The following is an 18510-nucleotide window of genomic DNA, read 5'->3' as shown; positions in this document are numbered from 1 at the left end:
AATTTATTCACATTGTGTGTATATGTTACAAACACGTGCCACTTCAACAATGTGCAACATTCGGCACGTAACCACTTAGCGACAGTGAAAACTCTTGAATATATTACAAATGCAAAATACAAACTCGACAGCATTAGCTAAATAAAATAAATAAATAAAATGTACCCCACGAGAATCAAAAATGCTAATTCACTCTAACTGAATTGCGGAAATGAATTTTTATAAAAGCTAAAAGGATTTTTTTTCTAATTTTATGAATAATTGATTTGGCCAATTAAGTTTTCTGGCCAATCGTTTATTTCAGTCTGCAACCAATAAATTTCCACTCAATTTTATTCACATGCATGCACTTTTATTTTATATTCTGATTTGTTCATATTGTTTTCAATTAGACTAATTGTTTCTGTGATCGACGATTATTCGAGCTGAAAAAAATGCGATAAAATTTTTCTTTATTGTCCGCGCATTGAAAATGTATAAATATCAATGATTGAAGAGAAAAAAAGGAAATACGTCGAACCTATAATAATGAATTTATCAATTATTTTGTGTGCTGTCATTCTTTTCTGATCGTCTATCAAAATAATGTTGCTAGAAAAACGAAAAAAGGTAAAAAACATTAATAAGAAAAGCGCACCTCTAGACATTTTGTTTCCCACTTAATAACGATAGTTGTCGTGATATGATTGAGTTCGTCAAGTGTGCGTGAATCACGCAGCGTGCTATTGAATTCGAATTCGTAAAATGGTATCTTAACTAACACAAGTCAGTCGAGACACATGGACGCATAATGGAAAAATGCCAAATCTGGTGCAGAATCATTTACAGAAAAAGAAATTACTTGACACATTCGGCAGTGAGTAGAAAAAAACAGGGATTGCTCCTCTGAGGAGGAAGAACGTGGAGGAAAATGAGGAGGACACATTTTTTCAACCAAAAAATATATTTTTGTGATAAAAGTGGCTTTTTGAACAAAAAAAGTTTTCTACTCCTCATTTTCCTCCTCACCGACGGTGACACCGTTCCACCTCCTCAGAACAACAATCCGTGGTAAAAAATATTGTCACTTTATTCGAATGAAATTTGTGTGTGTCTGTCGTAAATCGGCGTAAAAGAAAAAAGTTCATATCAAAGTTTAACTTCTGTTATATTTCCAATAATTCGATTTGTTTGCAGCTGTTTATATTTAATGAAATATTGCCAATAAAGATTGTTGACTGCACAACATCAAACTAAAACTTAGACGACAATCAATATCATCCTATCGGAAAAGAGATCGTTAAATGATTCATGTCAATCAAATTGTTCGCTTTTGTTTGCCGCATGTTGAAAAGACCAACATTAACATAGCAATAACCGCATACTTCCGATGTAAACACACTTCCGATGTGAAATGACGATACAACAAAACACTTCATCTACACGAGCTTCCTCTCTTCCTCAGGTAGGAAATTTCCTGCTTATACACACATCATCACTATCACATTGTCCATATATATTTAAATATGGACACTGATCGCAAAAAAGAGAATAAACCTTGATGGAATTTGAAATGCAGTATTTGTTAAATCATTCATTTTAAAAAGTTTTCCTTTGTTACAACATTGTATGTAAAATGTATTAAACACCACTATCTACTCTTAGAAATAGCGAGACATGGTACTTTCGACTGAGCGTCATATGCATGACAGCAGCCAAACGATTTGAAATAAAATCAAAAATAGAGAAAATATACGCTTCACAATATTCACACAACCATTTCGAAGCTTAGACAGAAGTTTCTTCCCACTTTATGCTTCATCGCTTAATATTTCCCTCCACTCACACCTGTTTTTGCTATTTTACGTAAATCAGGAAAATCCAATCTATAGACGTCAGGCAAATAAATAGAAAAAGAACAAAAAAAAAACCATAACAGTAGCAACGGCAATGGCAATGAAAAGCGTTGACGTCGAACAGTAATGTTATGCTTTAGCCATCGAAGAAATGTGTTGCGCAAAATGACATGAACAATGGATTCTCAGTGAAAGGGTAAACAGTTTCAATTTCTGACGTATTCGCATTCAACAAAATAATAACAATAAGGGACTGGAAAAGAGACAAATAATTTGTTCCATATTGCAAAAAATATATATTTTTGCATCACCGAAGTTGTCGCATTGGTTTTGAAATTGTTTTGCCTCAGCTTGATCGAGAGTTCAATCTATAGAGCAAAGTATTGATACACAGAGCATGAGAGAGAGAGAGAGAGAGAGCGTCAGAGAGGGAGGGAAGAAAGAGAACGAAGTCTTGAAATTGAAGAATTTTTTTACCGCTTGCAAACTATACATATGAATGGAATTTCATTTTGATTCGATTTTACATTATATTCATCGAAAAGAATACAAACCAATTTTGCATCTCCTTCTGAATGTTATCCATTCTTGAGACTGTATTTATGCCGCTTGAATGCGATTCCAAGAAAAACTACTCTGATGTTTGATAATAAATAAAATTTTACTCTCAACTCGTTATCAAAGGAATGAAAAGGTTGCATCGAAATATTTCAGCCAATTCATGGTTGTGCCAATAAAGTAACCGAACCGAAAAATGTAACCAACACTGCAGGATGTGGCAGGATGTGGCAGAATCCCACAATTCAATGAAATGAATTTTCGGGAAAAATTCGGGTTGATTGTAAATTTCATTTTGTGGATGCGTAATTAAATTCATTCAACAAAGCATTAATATTATGTGGCTTTTGCGGTAGAACGCGCATTTCTCTTATTAATTTATATTTTCCACATTTATGTTGTTGCAAATAGAATGAAATCATCCATAATCTTTTGAATGCGTTGCATAATACTTGGCTGTTATTAGTTAAAGTGAATGCAAAAATATTCCATTTGTGAAATTTCACTGTATTCATCAACATAATGCGTGCCCCATATTATATTTGACTAATGAATGGAGCATTTATTCAATTTCGTTTTGTTTTAATAAAATATTATTATTGAATATTTGACCGACCAAATTCCCCATATCAAATCGTTTTATTCAAATTGATATTGCGCCATTCACATGAACATTTTCGACCACATCGAAGGCACACAACATCTCATGACATTTTCATGCTGCTTTGGATATTTTCTATTAATGCATATGACGTGTATTGATTGCGACCATGACTTAATTAATGAGTCTGTTAAACCACTGTAATATAACAAGTGGATTCAGATTTTCTCAGCGTCTTTATTGCCTTGTAATTGAAATGCATGGCTTATTTTAAGTTCATTAAAATTTATTCCGAAGAACACCGAGAATTTTGTTTAGTATTTACGCATGTAATCGCGCGTAAAATTCGTGAAAATTGAAGCAAAATGTCGCCTATGGAAACTGAGCCTTTGACAATTAACAAACAGTATGTGAAAGCAGTTCATATATGCCTTTCATTTACTTGAACTACAAACACCATTGTACACCAATGCATTTCGCCGCATATGATGAAAATCTGTGTAAATATAATGAATTTTGGTCCGATATTTGCTGGACCGTAAATATGTGAGACCATTTTCACACAAAGAAATGAATTAAGTCGACAAAGGCCGAAACATGTGGCATTTCAAAGAAAATCCGTTCTCAATCATATATAGTTCGAGCGTATTCGACGCATTTACATTGTTCAAAACAGTTGTTGTGACCTTGGTCGATTCATATCATATGCGTCTCAGGCGGCTGAGCGTCTTTTCTAGTGTGTGTATGCGAGGCAAATAAATTTTCCTTGAATGGGTTTTATTAAGACTCGTTTGATTGTTCATAATATATATATTTGCTTTGGCAATTTTCAGTAAATAGCCCAGGATATGTGTTCGACGGAAAACTGTTCAAATAAACATTCATTCGTGCGATGAAAAGCAATTTCTTTGAAGCTTTTCATTCACAAAGTTGGTCTTTTGATTGCAATGAATGAACAAAACAAAAGCAAAATCCTTTAATGAATGTTTCTCTTTTCATCGCCCCAAATCGAAAACATGCCAGACAGCTTGTCCCAAGAATATTGTGTAGCTGTGCGTTTCCAGTTACTCAAAATGCTCGAATCGTATTGAAAATTAGTTGGTTTTCAAATGAAGTTAATTTCGTTTCGGAAAACATTTGCACAATTTTCAAGACTTTCATCAGAAACCGAAAGTTACTTCGTTTTCATTAAAAATTCCCATAGAAGGTGATAAAATATTTACACTGCAGAAATGAGTCAGAATGGAAAATATTTTCGTTTAAAATTAGATTTGAGTGTAAAATATGACACTTGCCGCATTGAAGAAAGAAAACAGCGAAACTTTGGAATGCCCGCGATTATTTTGGACGCCAAAGTATACGGCTACAGAAGAAACATGCATAATAAGAAAAAACAGCGCGAACACTTTGAATGCGCGCGACAACGCAACGACATTCAACGGCAAAAGAAACATGTTTACATTTTGTTTGTTTGTTCGACATTCTTCTATTTGCACAGAATTTTCTTTTTATCACTTTCACATACTTTGCGTCTATTTCAGTGTGTGTGTTCGCTTTTCCTTCAACTGAACTCGACTATACTGATCTTGGGTCGAGTGATGCGATACGCAATAACTTGAAAACACGCCACGGCGTATTATTGACACCGACGAAACGAGACGGAGAGATAGAGAGAAAGGGACTTGGCTACCGTTTTGTTTTCATTTTTCATTGCGACTGCCGTAACAAGCCGATGCCGAACTCAATGTCGTGTTACACACATATGTATTGTTCTATACATATATACCGAGAATGAAAATGACTTAAGGAATCTTACATCCTGCTTTTGCATATGTAAATTTCGGTAAGAGAGAGAGAGAGAGCAGGAGGTTGAAATCTATCAAGTCATTTTCATTTGAAACGATACAGATATAGAACGGCATAAATGAAAAGAACGCTGTGATTTTTTTACGCGTAAATTGCAACGACTTGGTATGGTTATCACATATCATTCGGTGGCGTTTCTCTACATCACAGAAAGATAGAACGATATCGATGGGTGTTATGAATCATCATCTCTGTACGTTGTACGCTGTTTATTTCGAAAAAATACGACGCATTTTTATGCCGATATGAATAAAAAGAGAAGAAGCGCAAATCGTGTGATATATTTTGGTATACAGCATCGACGTGTTCGGTCTATGAACCGAGCTCGTCAATAAACAGTCAAATAATCGCTCAACATGCTGAGTGTATATTAAATATGTGTAGTTAGTGCTTATAAATACTTTCGGTTATAAAATTGATATTTTTTGTTCGTTCTTTCGTTCATATTTGCAATATTTTTGGGTTATGATGATGTTGTGCTTGTGACTATGTATTTAATCCGTGTACACCATAAATTGCCTGCTATTTTGTGAATGAACATGTGTGCTGTGAAGCAAAAAGTTTATTTATCGTTCAACGGTTGAAAGTCATTTCAAGCATTTTAAGCTGACTAAAATAAGCGAACCAAAAAAAAAATCCAGTCACGTCACTGATCTCCGTTCACAAGATTAACCAAGACTCGAATACATACGCTTATGAATTCAAAAAGGAAACATGTTTAATTGTAAATTTTTGAATATTCTTGTGCCGAAAATGTGCGCTAGAACGAGTAATGTTTTTTATGCTGTGCTTTTCTCTCATTTTCTCGCCCAACATTTAATTATTTACTTTTGAAATTGCGACCATGTATAAAATGCATTTATTTGCAAATATACCATCCGTTCAACATTTATAAAATGTAAAAAAAACTGATTTAAAAGTCACTAATGGTTAATTTCCTTTGTGTTTTTCATTCGAAAGCGAAAAATAAAAACAAAAAGCCTGCCATTTTTACTTTAACTTTTGGATTTTCAAGTGTTGTTCAACGCAAATAAAATATGCATTAAAAATGAAAATCTGAATCTTGTGTGTGTAATAAAATATAATATAACATAGTCAGAATGAATCATGGTGGCGACGACGACGACGACGTTTTGAATGAAAAACACTGGACCGAATAATAATTTGTGTTGCTTGTGCTTTGCGATGAAAACAGGTGGATTTTTGTTTGAAGTGCATGTGCAAACGAGAAGCATGTTGCTTCTGGTCCAATTAAATGATAAAAAATTTATCGTGCCCAACTTCACATTTCAGATATACGAAGAGCAAATGAAATGAGAACTTAAATATACATAACATACACATTGGCGGTGCGAGCGCATGAATTCACTAACCAAATAAAGTAATTTCACATCATATCTATACAGCATATCCATGCCCTATTTTCAATATTGAATCACATCGTATTAAGTATTCAAAGAGTAAAATGCGTACCAGAATCAAATTGTAGTTGATTTATAATTGCTTTTGGCTGTGCTTTTTTTTATCTCTTTCCCACCTTCACTTTCTATAAATCGATAACCACACAACATATGTACATATGTACATATGTACATTGACAAACACCACTTTGAATATATACGTTGTACGTTGAAAATTATAGGGATGCACCGTTGACATCATGTTATCATTCAATATTCTGAGCACTATCTATCGAATTCAGCCACATGAAAAAACCAACACCTTATCTATTTAATGCTTAATGGAAAAAAATGTTCCACATACATAGAAAATGCGTATTCATTTTTTGTACTTCGTTCCAATGTACACTACAGGCCGAAAGTTTCAATTGACAAAATGGTATTTTGAGTCAACTATCATTTTCAGGCCAATATTTTAAAGCTTCGGAGTCGTTTTCAAACTTTTGACCTGCAGTGTATTTATGAGTATAACATTTTGTTGGCAAAGCTCTTATCAGCATAAATGAATGGCCTTAAAATTGAAAGGAGACAATGATTGCATAGGTGATGATGAGGGTTCCTAGGGTTCGGATTACCCCCCTCTAAAATATTTTTAGGAACCCTCAACAATTTTGGAAATGAGGACCTTTTTTTGCTCTTCACTTTTTTTGGCCGAGATAATTCTTTCGATTTGCTAGGGTTTTTCGTCAAAAAAGTGAAAAAAAAACGACATTTCCTCATTTCCGACAAATTGTTGACTTCGTCAGGGACCCCCATGGATTTTTCCAGGGACCCTCTACGGAATTTTGCCATCACCCCCCTCTAAAAAAATTTACGTCATCATCTATGCAATGATTGTGTGCATTGAATGTGCGTGTATGATAAAACCAAAAAAAGAGATTGATAATTACACGTGAACTCATGTGTATGTAAAAATGATATGGCGTTGAATAGGTGTGGGTGGGTCTCTATGCTTCCCCGTCAGTCACATAATTAAACGGGTAGATAGGCATTTGTGTTTGTTTAATGGAAAAATGATTCGATTTTCGAGATGACTTTGATGTCACAAAGTAGATATCACAACAATAGCAGGTGATAAGACGAAAAAAATGCGTAATTGCAGTGTAGAGTTGCTACATTCCAATAGAAACCATCAAACGAGATGCTATTTTGATAATAAAAGAGACAACGAAACGCAAACCAACGGAAAATTGAAATTATTTTGCCGTAGGATAATGTAAATATAAAATGATGTTTTTTTTTGTTCTTTGAATTGAAATCTCTCGGGAAGTTATCGCAGGGCTTAATCTTGGCCAAAATATTTTCACAGTCGCTGTCTGGGTGATTGTAATGGCATCAGATTACCGGTTTTCTTTTTACGAGTTAAATAAGTTAAAGTATGCTCATGTTTCTTTTGTTTACTCTCTAGTTAAAATTCAGCCTTACGTTTTGATCCACGATATATAGCAAAATTTTGTCGAAAATCATTACCGGAGTACTACGCAAAATGCTTAATTCGTTTTATCAACCAAACAGTTATCGTTTTTACGCTGGCAAATTCTTGGCAGACGATTACCATTTTTGATATGAGCAATAGCTTTACAGCCTTTGTTGCCGCGTGCACAATATCATTTTTCAGTCGATGACTTCTTCTTTTATTAGAGCACGCACTTCATAACATCGTATTGACCATTCTAGCTTTTGAATTCATTTTGGCAACGAAACCATTTGCAAATATTACACACAGGAGTTGGAGCATCGAGGGAATTTTATTGTTTATTATGATGGCAATAAAAAGCTCAATTTAGATTCTTGCGCAAAAAAAATAAATTCAAAGAATCGTTTGAATGTGCCAAGAATGAGAGTGCTTTTGCAGGTAATTTCGCGGAATAAAAGAGTTGTAAATTGTTCCAAAGCACAATAGCATGAAGCGGAGAACGATGCACGAACAAATATATATCTATCAGCAGTCAAGGGGGATGTACTTTCCTTTTGCCAAAAGCTATTCCATTTAAATTTGATTTATGGCATTTTTTTGGACTGTTGCTTGTTCACTAAATTAACCTGTGATCATAGTTTTCCCCTTGAACTTTCGCATGAACCAAACGAAAATGGAACAACAAGCCCGAAACGACGGATTTCATATATTATTAAAATTGTGTATACATCCGATGCTTTTCAATTTTCCTTTTCACTTCAGCGCTTGAGTGTGTGTGCAACCACGACATATTTGTATTCAAGAAATTCAGCATCCATGACGAAATTCTACTCACCGTAAAATACATCAAATGGAATTACTACGTAGTTTATAGGAGGTGGAAAAAAGGTGTGAGAATGCTCGACAAGCTCACAAGAGCAAGCTTATTAATTTTCTTCAAACATCGACTTCATTGTTGCTCGTTTCATTTTGCTGTAATTTGTCGCTCGAATGCGAGTACCATTTTTTCAACATTTCCAATGTGGTCATTTTATAGAGTGCCGTATTATTCGCTTCTTTCCCAATTGCCAAATAAATAGACGTAGTACTCAAAACACTAAACCGGAACGATTCAATCCATGAAATATACACAAGTGTGTTTAAATTGATGAAATTAAGACGTATTCTGAATACAATTTGCTGCCAAAATTTATTGTTCTTCTGAGACACTTGCAAAGCAGCAGCAGCAGCAGCGTCACAGCACATGCATTCTTTCAGTCACTGTCGTAGCGTATGCAAGAAAGTACGTAAATAGAGATATTTTCGAATAAAAAAGGAGCAAGCACATAGCACTCTGCTTGTGATGCTTTAAATAGAATATAAAAGGCAATAAGTGTGCAAGCAAATGTCATTCAAGTGTCTTCAGATCGATGTCTAATTCAATTGCATACGTTTTCTCTCTCTCTCACGTTTTATGCCATTTGAATTGTTTATTCAAATTCTGACACTTAGCCCACGTTATATTTTGGAATTGCATCATTTGAACATCTGAAGGCATTTATTGATTTAGCATGGATTTTGTTTTTCCAATTTGTTTTGCTTTTATTTAGTGCACACTGTGATCAATCGTAAACATTCCGGCGAGATCTCTCGATTTTTTTTCAAATCTAATTTAAGAAGTGCACAATTTCATCAATTATTCGAATATACATTGCCATGCCATGGACATTGCATTTATGCATGGCAGTTGTAAAATCAATAGAATGTATTTTGAAATCGGAAATATCTTCGGTGCACTCATGTGAAAATATCAAGGTAATTTTGATTAATTCGAGATTCATCGGATGACGTGATTATGTTTAGTTCCTGCTAAAAACTTCGATGGTCGTTACCTTGAGCTTTATTTTTGGTATTCATTTAAATCTGCATTGCATAAAATGTTGTGTTGCATAGAGAGAAATTCTTCAAATGGTGAAACCATATTTCTGCTCGACTAACAGGAGGAAGCAAAAATCCAGCACAAGATAAGATTCACACACACACCCATGCATATCTGTACAAAATCAGCCAATATTCACATTGCATTAGGTGCTTTGAATGTGTGTCAAAATTACGTGAAACATGTAAAATAACCCGAATATGTTATAAAACTGAATTGCGGCATTATGAGCTTGTCACGACAACGCTGCTTCCGAAAACTATTTTAATAACGGAATTTAAGTGACTATTAAGTGAAGCGCAGTCGAAAAATATTTTCGGTAAATTTTGTGATTCTCGAAATTGTATGTAATATCTGTAATATGCCCGAGGTGTGAATTGTACCTTACATAATCACATCACACAAACGGATGAACATCAATTTTATTCCAGTGTCCCTCACTCATTCATATCCAGCTTTGGCGTTTTCATACACACACCATGTAAACTGAACATGTTTCATGTAATCAATAAAATTAACTAAATTTAGCAACGACAACCAATGTTCATCCAATTTTAAAGTTTCGATCCATAAAATGCGGTTTTGTTGTAGCATTTGAAAGGAATAACCAATTTACAACTTTGAATTTGTAAAAGCCGCTTCCGCTATAAATATACAGAGAGCGGGGGAGACACGCACACATAGAGAGAGAGAGAGAGAGAGAGAGAGAGAGAGAGAGAGAGAGAGAGATGAGAACAAAATTTGGAACAGTGAGCATTGAAGCAGTCCTAAACTTTGTTTGATGAACGCTTGCCCAAATATATTTGGCCAAAAGAGTTTTTGCTTTTCTCATTCCGACACAGGCACACACGCACTGGATGTTAAAACTTACAGTAAATGAATGACAAATTTTGTGTTTAAATAAAAGATTTTTTCTTTTCAAATTCAATTTATACTATTAAATCCAACTGACTCAGTTAGTTGATGTTAGTTCTGCTTGCGAACCGTTGTAGCTTAATCAAACAATCGACATTGTTGATGTAAAATTTACATTTATCACCAACACATCAAAAATAACATTTGTAGGTGGTTATCGAATGTTTACACACGTGGATTTTAAGTTTAAAAAAAAATCATAGAAATGTCTATATTTAAATTATAAAATAGGAAGATAAATTAGTGGGAAGATTGCTATTTGAATATCTCTTTTAACCTTATTAACTAAAAATTAAGTAAAAAATCCAATTATTAGTCATAACTTGAAGAAATAATACTTTATCTCATCCATTACACATTTTCCAATCTTAATCTTTTAAAGATTAAACGGTGCTAATAATATCACCACGACAAACAATAAAATATCGCCTATCCCATTTCTCAAGTTTGATATGCGTTGAAGTATTCGGTACACAAAGGAGATTTAACACGTTTGATTTGTGTGAAAGGCACCTACTGAGAGTCCTTAAAGGGAATCAAAGTGTGGTGAAAATGTGAATTTGTCCATCTGGTACTCTGGTGGTGAATTTTGAAATCCTTAAATCCCGAGAGAAACATTTGACAAATGACAGAACGCCAAGAGAGAGAGAAAAAAAGTTTTCAATTTAAAGTAATATGAATAAAAAAAGCAACAACGCTATCATTGCTATAATTGCAACAGCTGATTTGCATTGAACTTCGATGTTAAGCGCATTCATGCATCTTACACAAACAACGACTGTGAACATGAACATAGTCAGAGATAAGGCGGTACGGAGCATGTGTGTTAGTTAAAAACACGAAGTGAATCAGTTTATTTTGTGCGGCGGTGAAAGAAAGACGCTGGTTTTAACAGAGGTACACGTTTTGATACATTTGACAATCCATCTATAAGAATTTAAATGTGATTTTAACGTGAAATATAATTTCCATTCAATTTATTACGATTGAATTGAATTTTACAACAAATTCAGTGAGAAAAATAGAGTTTTATTCAACCGGTTATGTGGAAATATACACGTGAAGAACACATTTTTAGCTTATCTTGTGTTGTACACTGTATAGGCGTCGAATACACCGTGCGAAAATACACTATATATAAATACATGCGCATTTCAACGAATATGTATAACAAAATGTTGTACAACATGTTTGTAGAACAGGGTTCTCTGTTATGAGTTCAAGTTGTGTGAAAATAAAAAAATCAATTCACAAACAGATTAAATGATTTGATAAGGTTCAAATAAAAACAGCCAAATATTTTGTATAATTTGGTTATTTGACTGTTTTCATTTGGAAATTTCCATCCAAATCATTTGATTTTGTGATTTTGGTTTAAATATCCATATTGAGAACCCTGTAACAATGTGAAGCGAATGAATGAGTCGTGAGGTTTTTGGTATATGAATGAGATATACTGTATATCTACAGTGCAATGAATTTCATCCATTAAATGCTATTACGATGTGTTATATTTGGTCATATGTAGGCAGTAAGAAGATTGTGAAACACACAACGTGAATCACTGTTTGATATGAATCGTGTTCGCGCTAGTTTTAGTTTGGAAAGAGAGAACGAGAAAGAGCGCGTGTTTGTGTGTTTTGTCATTATCGATAATAATAAAAAGCGTTGTGTATATGACTATTGTTGTTGTTTTTTTATGTTTTGTTTTATCTCATTCAATTGTCTCTCACAAAATAATTGTGGAATGTAAAATATAACTTTACCATGTTTAATTTCAACCAGACACTGTCTGATTTCGTCATTGTTTAAAATGCTTTTTTTTCTTCTTTTGATTAATTCTGCAATTAAGCTGGCTAAATCAACGATATTCAAACGGAAAAAATGTCACATTTAAGCTCAAATGAGAAAGAATCAGAAGCCAACTACACGGCTGTGGAGATAAATGGTCAACCTAAGCAGTCGTCCTCAAGCAGCAGCCCAATCTATGCCGTTGTAAATACATGTCAACGCCAATGGAGAGAGAATGGACTGATCAAACTCATTTCAATCGCCGTGGGCATATTTCTATCGTACTTTGTAGTGGGCATTTTACAAGAAAAGATTGTGCGAGTTCCTTACATCGGCTCCGATAAAAAAGAGGAAAAATTCAAACACGTCACAACATTGGTTGGAGTAAATTTTATATTTTCTTTTATTTTCATGAAAGGTACGGTGTGGACTCTTCCGAATTCATTTCTTTAAATGAAAAAAGTAGGAAAATTTTCGATTTTCCTTTTTTTACCACTTTATCGAATTGTGTCGTTTTTTTTTTCTTTTCAATAAGTATTGGATGTCTTAAAGCCAGAAGAGGAAAAGGACAAAACAAAGTTGTGGTATTACGCACTTGCATCAGCCGCAAATACCTCAGCAATGATTTCATCATACTCTGCTTTGAGATGGGTCACATGTGAGTATACCAATTCGATTAATCCCAATACTCGATGACTAATTTATATCGATACATAGATCCAATGCAGGTGATTTTCAAATCGGCTAAGCCACTATCGGTCATGATGTCTGGCTTGTTGATCTGCAAACGATACGCAATTCAGCGGTATTTCTTCGTTTTAATCATCGTAACCGGTGTGGTGTTCTTCAAATATTTCGAAGAAAAACCAGAAAAGAAAGCAAAAGATGGTCAACCAATTGCGAACGAAAAAACTACAAAAGAAGAAAGTGACATCGACTATCAAATGCTTGGAACGGCTTTGCTACTTCTTTCGCTTTTTTTCGATGGATTATTGGGAGCTGTTCAGGATAAAGTGAGAGAAAAATTTGCGCCAAGTTCACGAAAATTTATGCTGGGCATGAGTGCATTTGGCTCTTTGATTACATCTGTTGTGATTATTGTCACCGGTGAAATTGTGCATGTGTATGAATTTATCGGTCGTCATCCCGATATTTTGTGGCACATTGCGGTGTATGCGATTTGCAGCGTTGTTGGTCAATTATTCATTTTTGCGATGGTGGCCAATTTCGGTTCATTGGCATGTAGTGTTACAACAACCGTACGAAAGTTTTTCTCCGTACTATTTTCAATCATATTCTTTGGCAATCCGTCAACACCATTGCAGTGGGTCGGTGCAATTTTCGTATTTTCGGGACTATTTGCAGATGCTTTCTTCGGTAAAAAACATTCAAAACCATCGCAGCAACAAAATGAGACGGAATTGATGGAACATACAACTGACAAACTGATGCCAAATTCCGAAGAAAAACCAACGACAGCCAAAAACAATTCCACACAACAAAATGCACAGGAAATAGTCTAATTTAATATCTAGATAATAATTGATTGAGCGAGAATGAGTGGGAGACTTCTCACTTCAAAGGAATATTTCAAACAAATCTCATGAGAAGTCACACATTCATTCTCGAGTATTCAGTTTTCAGTAAAAACGTTATAACGTTCCATTTTAAATGCCAAACAATCAACATTCATAGTTTACAAAACTTTTTTTTTTACCAAATGCAATATTATTATTATTATTATTATTTCTCATAAATAAAATTTCAAACATAATAAACCAGCAAAAAGTGTCGCTTGTTTCTCATTTTATATATTACAATTTGGCAAGAAAAAAACTCAAACTGATGATTACTTTTGAAAGGTAAATATTAAAATGCCAGAAAATGTTTTATTGACATTTATTTTTGAACGAGATAACATATGAACCGCCTAGAATAAATCAGCATTACTAGATAAATGTTTTCAAATGCATTATAGAAAAAAGTACGTTAGCAATAGTGTCAAAAACTTTATGTGACGCGTTATATAAAAAAGTTCGCCAACAAAAGCGTGACATCGTCCATATATTTTATAACGCTTTTGCTGACTGACTTTTTTCAGTAACGCATTTGAAGACATTTATCTAGTAATGTTGATTTATTCTAAGGGATTCATATGAACGATGACCCATATAAGCAATCAGTTACGATTAGCATTCTAAAAATGACATTTATATTTCAATGTACACAATATAAAAATAGCTATTTCGAGTGAGAGACACGTTTTGTAATCAGTTGAAAAAAATATGAAAAACATCGTGATTCTCAGAAATGAGCATTGCAATGAATAATTTCGTCGTCTTACTGCAGTAAGCAATATTTAAGTCATTTCATTGCAATGATACAAATGTAACACAATATACGGAGTATACGGGCCTAGATACAAAAAGTTACTACATAAAGTTCGCATGCTTGGAAAGAATAGCAGACATTATATTGACATATTTTCAGCTAGCTTGAATTAGCTTAGGCTACCAATGGCAGGCGTTGAAATGGAGCGATAACAATTGAAGTGATTTTTGTAGTTATTCCATTTTTACAATCACTATAAAAATCACTTCTATTGCTTTCAGCGCTTGACGTTTGCAGCCTGATCTGATTCAGTTGGCTCAAAATATCTAAATATAGTGTCTGGAAACAAGTCACACGAATGATCCAAAAAAGGCAAGGAAAGTGATGAAACAAAAATGAACGCATTCCCAAGAATTAACTGAATTAAATGTAAGCAAGTAAAAAACATTATTGTAAAACTCATTCTTTGATGCGTCTTTGATGTAATAAATATTTTTTCCAAAATAGCGATTTTGTCGTAAAATTGGTTCAATCAGTAATTATTTATTTGCATAACACTGAGTAAAAAAAGGGAAAATAAATATCAATAATTATTAAACTGCAATTAAAATGTGTGAAACTCATTTAAAAAATTCAATATTTGCTGCAAGGCTGTTGGGCTGTTATTATTGAATGCAGTTATTTATGCAGTATTGTTATCCATGGCAACAAGAAAATGGTTTTATACAAAACGTATTTTATCATTACAATATTTAGAGATTGCAATGGACGAACATCGATTCTGTGCTCAATTTTCAACAAGTGCCTGACGGCAATAATGAAATAATGTATAATGGAAAATTGCGTTACAAAAAGGCCGGGCAAAAGGTCAATTTCCATATCCATGGCGAACGAAATGCGTTGCATAAATCATGAACCGAGTTGTATGCAGTTGAGACGAACTAATACATTTGAATGAAGCTTAGAATTCCGAGAATTCATCATCCGCAAGTGAAACTTGTTGCCAACGGCCATTCATCAAATGAAAAAGTATCATCAAATTTACTATATATGATCAAAGCGTTCTGAACATTTACGGTCGGTTGTGTCTTTTTCCTATCTGAAGGACGTAGATATATTTCAGCCATATCAAATAAAGCTTTATGAGAAAATTACGTTCTTCAAAGCACATTTTACATTTTACACAGTGACAACATTTTAAATATTGCCCCTTTTCGATCTCACCCAAAAAAAGGTTCATGACAAAAATGTTGCTTCAATTTTAATACATTTTGATAATAAAATTGGGAAAAAGTTATAAAAGTGTTCATTTAATTGCAAAAGCAATTTTATCCAGATGCAAAAGAGAACATTGAAGGCTATGATTTCATTGCATGAACAATTCAATTTATTTTAAATTATCATCGAAAACAGAAGACGAGCAGCTGCGATAGAGAAAGATGTCTGTCAATATCCCAAATGCAGATACGCAAGCGAAGTATTTATTAACTTTCTGTGTACAATGGAAAACGATGCGTGTTTTCGCGGTTGGCATGTTTATTGTCAAATCCAAAAATAGATGACTTTCCGCATGTATATACCGAAAATTATTTGACGTCAAGAATTTATCGTGTTTACAAGCATTCGCAAGACTTTGCACCAAAGAAAGAGTCAAAATTCGCGTTGTCAAATTTAAACTTCTACGTGACATACATCAATTTTCATGTAAAATTTAAAACGAATGGCTCGTGTTACTTTCATCAGCAATCGACGATGTGAAAAGAGTTAAAAATTACTTGGGTCCACTTTTATTCCATCGAAAATTCAATTTTACCGCACAAAATCCATTCATCAGTGGCATTCAATTGCGCCTTTTAAGAATATTTCATGAAATATTCACATCGCTCAATTTGTTTACGAATAATATGCATGACGGCTTATGATAGCTAAGCAGCTGACCAACTCGTTCCATTCAAACTTAGTTGTGATTGATTCGAAAGGCAATGTCACTCACAATAGATGTTATAATTTTCTTTTCTCCAAATGGAGATGGATTTCTTTTTTGCTCGTTGAGTTCTTGGTTTTTGGTTTTCTATTTTCGGCGCTTTTCCCATGATTATTTAATCTAGGTCATGGTTTCTGTACCCGTTCAATTTCCCGTGCATAAAATAATGCATTCATAGTATCTCGAATAGGATAATCAAAATTGTGAAACCCTTTGGGATATTCGCATTCCTTTCTTTGTCACAAGATACACAATTCAAATTGTATGCTATTGAATTTTTAATATTGTGATGTGAAAAGGTGTGATCGTCTCTGTTCACACCAGCACTATTTCTCTGCGTCAATTCTGTCAATAAAATCAATCGAGAAAATTCTTCCGTTTGTCCCTTTCGCTTTGTACTTCAAAAACATACAATAACAGCATTCAAGTGAAACAAAAGACAATCAATGCGTTTGAGTCTGCTGTTGTGTAGGTATATTATAAACGATATAAAATACATATAAATAGGAATCGTTGAGACTCATTTTCGAATTTGATGCGAGATATTAATTTGTCATTTAATATTTATTCAGAGCGTTGAAGTTTTCATGTATCTCTCTCTCTCTCTCTCTTCTTTTCTCTGTCGGGTCACTTGTTTCTGTGTTCACTTTTCGTCCAAAATTCAATCCAATTGCGAAACTTTTCAAATAATCCTCCGTACATACGCATACATTGAAGTTTTTCCATGGAATTTTCATTTTCCATTTGAATGCACCTTGATCAAGTTTCGAATTCGTTGACAAAATATACTATACAAAAATACGAACCATAAAATGGCTGCGACTCCAATGAAATATGCAAAATGTTCATTTTTCCGCATATATTGGAAAAGTTTGTGCATAATCCGAAAAATATGTTCACCACCGGAAAATGTAAACACTATATATAGTTTGTGCGCGGCTGAACATTGTCGGAATTACATTCGCATTTGCCTAATTGTTTGAGTTGCTTCGTTCTTATTTTTTTCAGGGGCAATCAATCATCACAGTTTGTGAGTGAGCTCATGTCCCCCCATTAGCTAAAGTAACCCATTCGGTTGGAAAATTCCGATAAATTCATTTAACATGAAAATATTGAACGATGAAAAAAGTCTCGCAAACGACAACAACGTAGACGAACGATCAGTGGCATGGATATAAAGTGATTTTGCATAATTTTTCTTTCGTAGTTGGGCCTTTTTTAAAAAGGTATCCTCTCTATCTTGTCGTAATATTTTATTCGGATGCGAATCGTGCACCGCATATTGTGTGTACATTTCAAATAGACAACATAATTTTCCATCGCCATATTCACATCGGTGGGAAAAAACTTGGTTGCGTGATGAGACGCAAAATAATTTTGTAAATGGGTTCGGTGAAGTTTTCGGGAAATTCCAATGAGTGGGCATTCTAGTATGGGTGGTTTTACTTTCGATAGCAAGAATGTGAGTGGGATGTTTTCTTATACCGCAATGACGTGGTTTATAGTGTGGTTTATGAATTTTTCAATCTGCAATTAGACGTCATTGTCAGTGAGAAATGATTGGACTTCAATCATTGGGGTCATAATTTTCATGAATAATACACATTTTTTCTCTCGAACGATGTTCATAGCTGTAAAGTACTTCATTCTGGCTGCTATTTTTCCACAATGTGTGCGCTCAAATATGTCCCAATTTTTTCTGACATTTCCCGATAGTTAATAATTGAAAATAGATTTTCGCTTGAATTTCATTGATTACAAGCATTTTTGGAGGATTTGGAAATACCGCAGCGGTGATTAAAAGTTTGTTATTTCCGAGGGAGGGTAAAATGAT

General features: G+C 34.0%; 1 protein-coding gene across 3 annotated transcripts; it reads left to right on the top strand.

The window, feature by feature from the left end:
- Positions 1 to 5221: 5221 nt before the first annotated feature.
- On the top strand, positions 5222 to 14108 carry LOC116349237 (solute carrier family 35 member B1-like). 3 transcript variants are annotated; one of them, XM_031780582.1, is made up of 4 exons: positions 5222 to 5243; positions 12423 to 12779; positions 12897 to 13019; positions 13079 to 14108. In XM_031780582.1, exons 2-4 carry the CDS (start codon positions 12455 to 12457, stop codon positions 13882 to 13884), a joined length of 1254 nt encoding a protein of 417 aa, XP_031636442.1. In that variant the 5' UTR covers positions 5222 to 5243; positions 12423 to 12454; the 3' UTR covers positions 13885 to 14108. The 3 variants fall into 3 exon arrangements, with proteins under 3 accessions (XP_031636442.1, XP_031636444.1, XP_031636441.1); XM_031780584.1 differs by lacking the exon at positions 5222 to 5243 and adding an exon at positions 6223 to 6241; XM_031780581.1 differs by lacking the exon at positions 5222 to 5243 and adding an exon at positions 11059 to 11467.
- Positions 14109 to 18510: the final 4402 nt, after the last annotated feature.

This window comes from Contarinia nasturtii, unplaced genomic scaffold (assembly GCF_009176525.2).
Source record: "Contarinia nasturtii isolate CC-2019 unplaced genomic scaffold, AAFC_CNas_1.1 Cnas_scaffold_2806, whole genome shotgun sequence".
NCBI lineage: Eukaryota > Metazoa > Arthropoda > Insecta > Diptera > Cecidomyiidae > Contarinia > Contarinia nasturtii.
The sequence above is the reverse complement of the archived record's forward strand: the minus strand, read 5'-3'. Positions and strand labels throughout refer to the sequence as shown.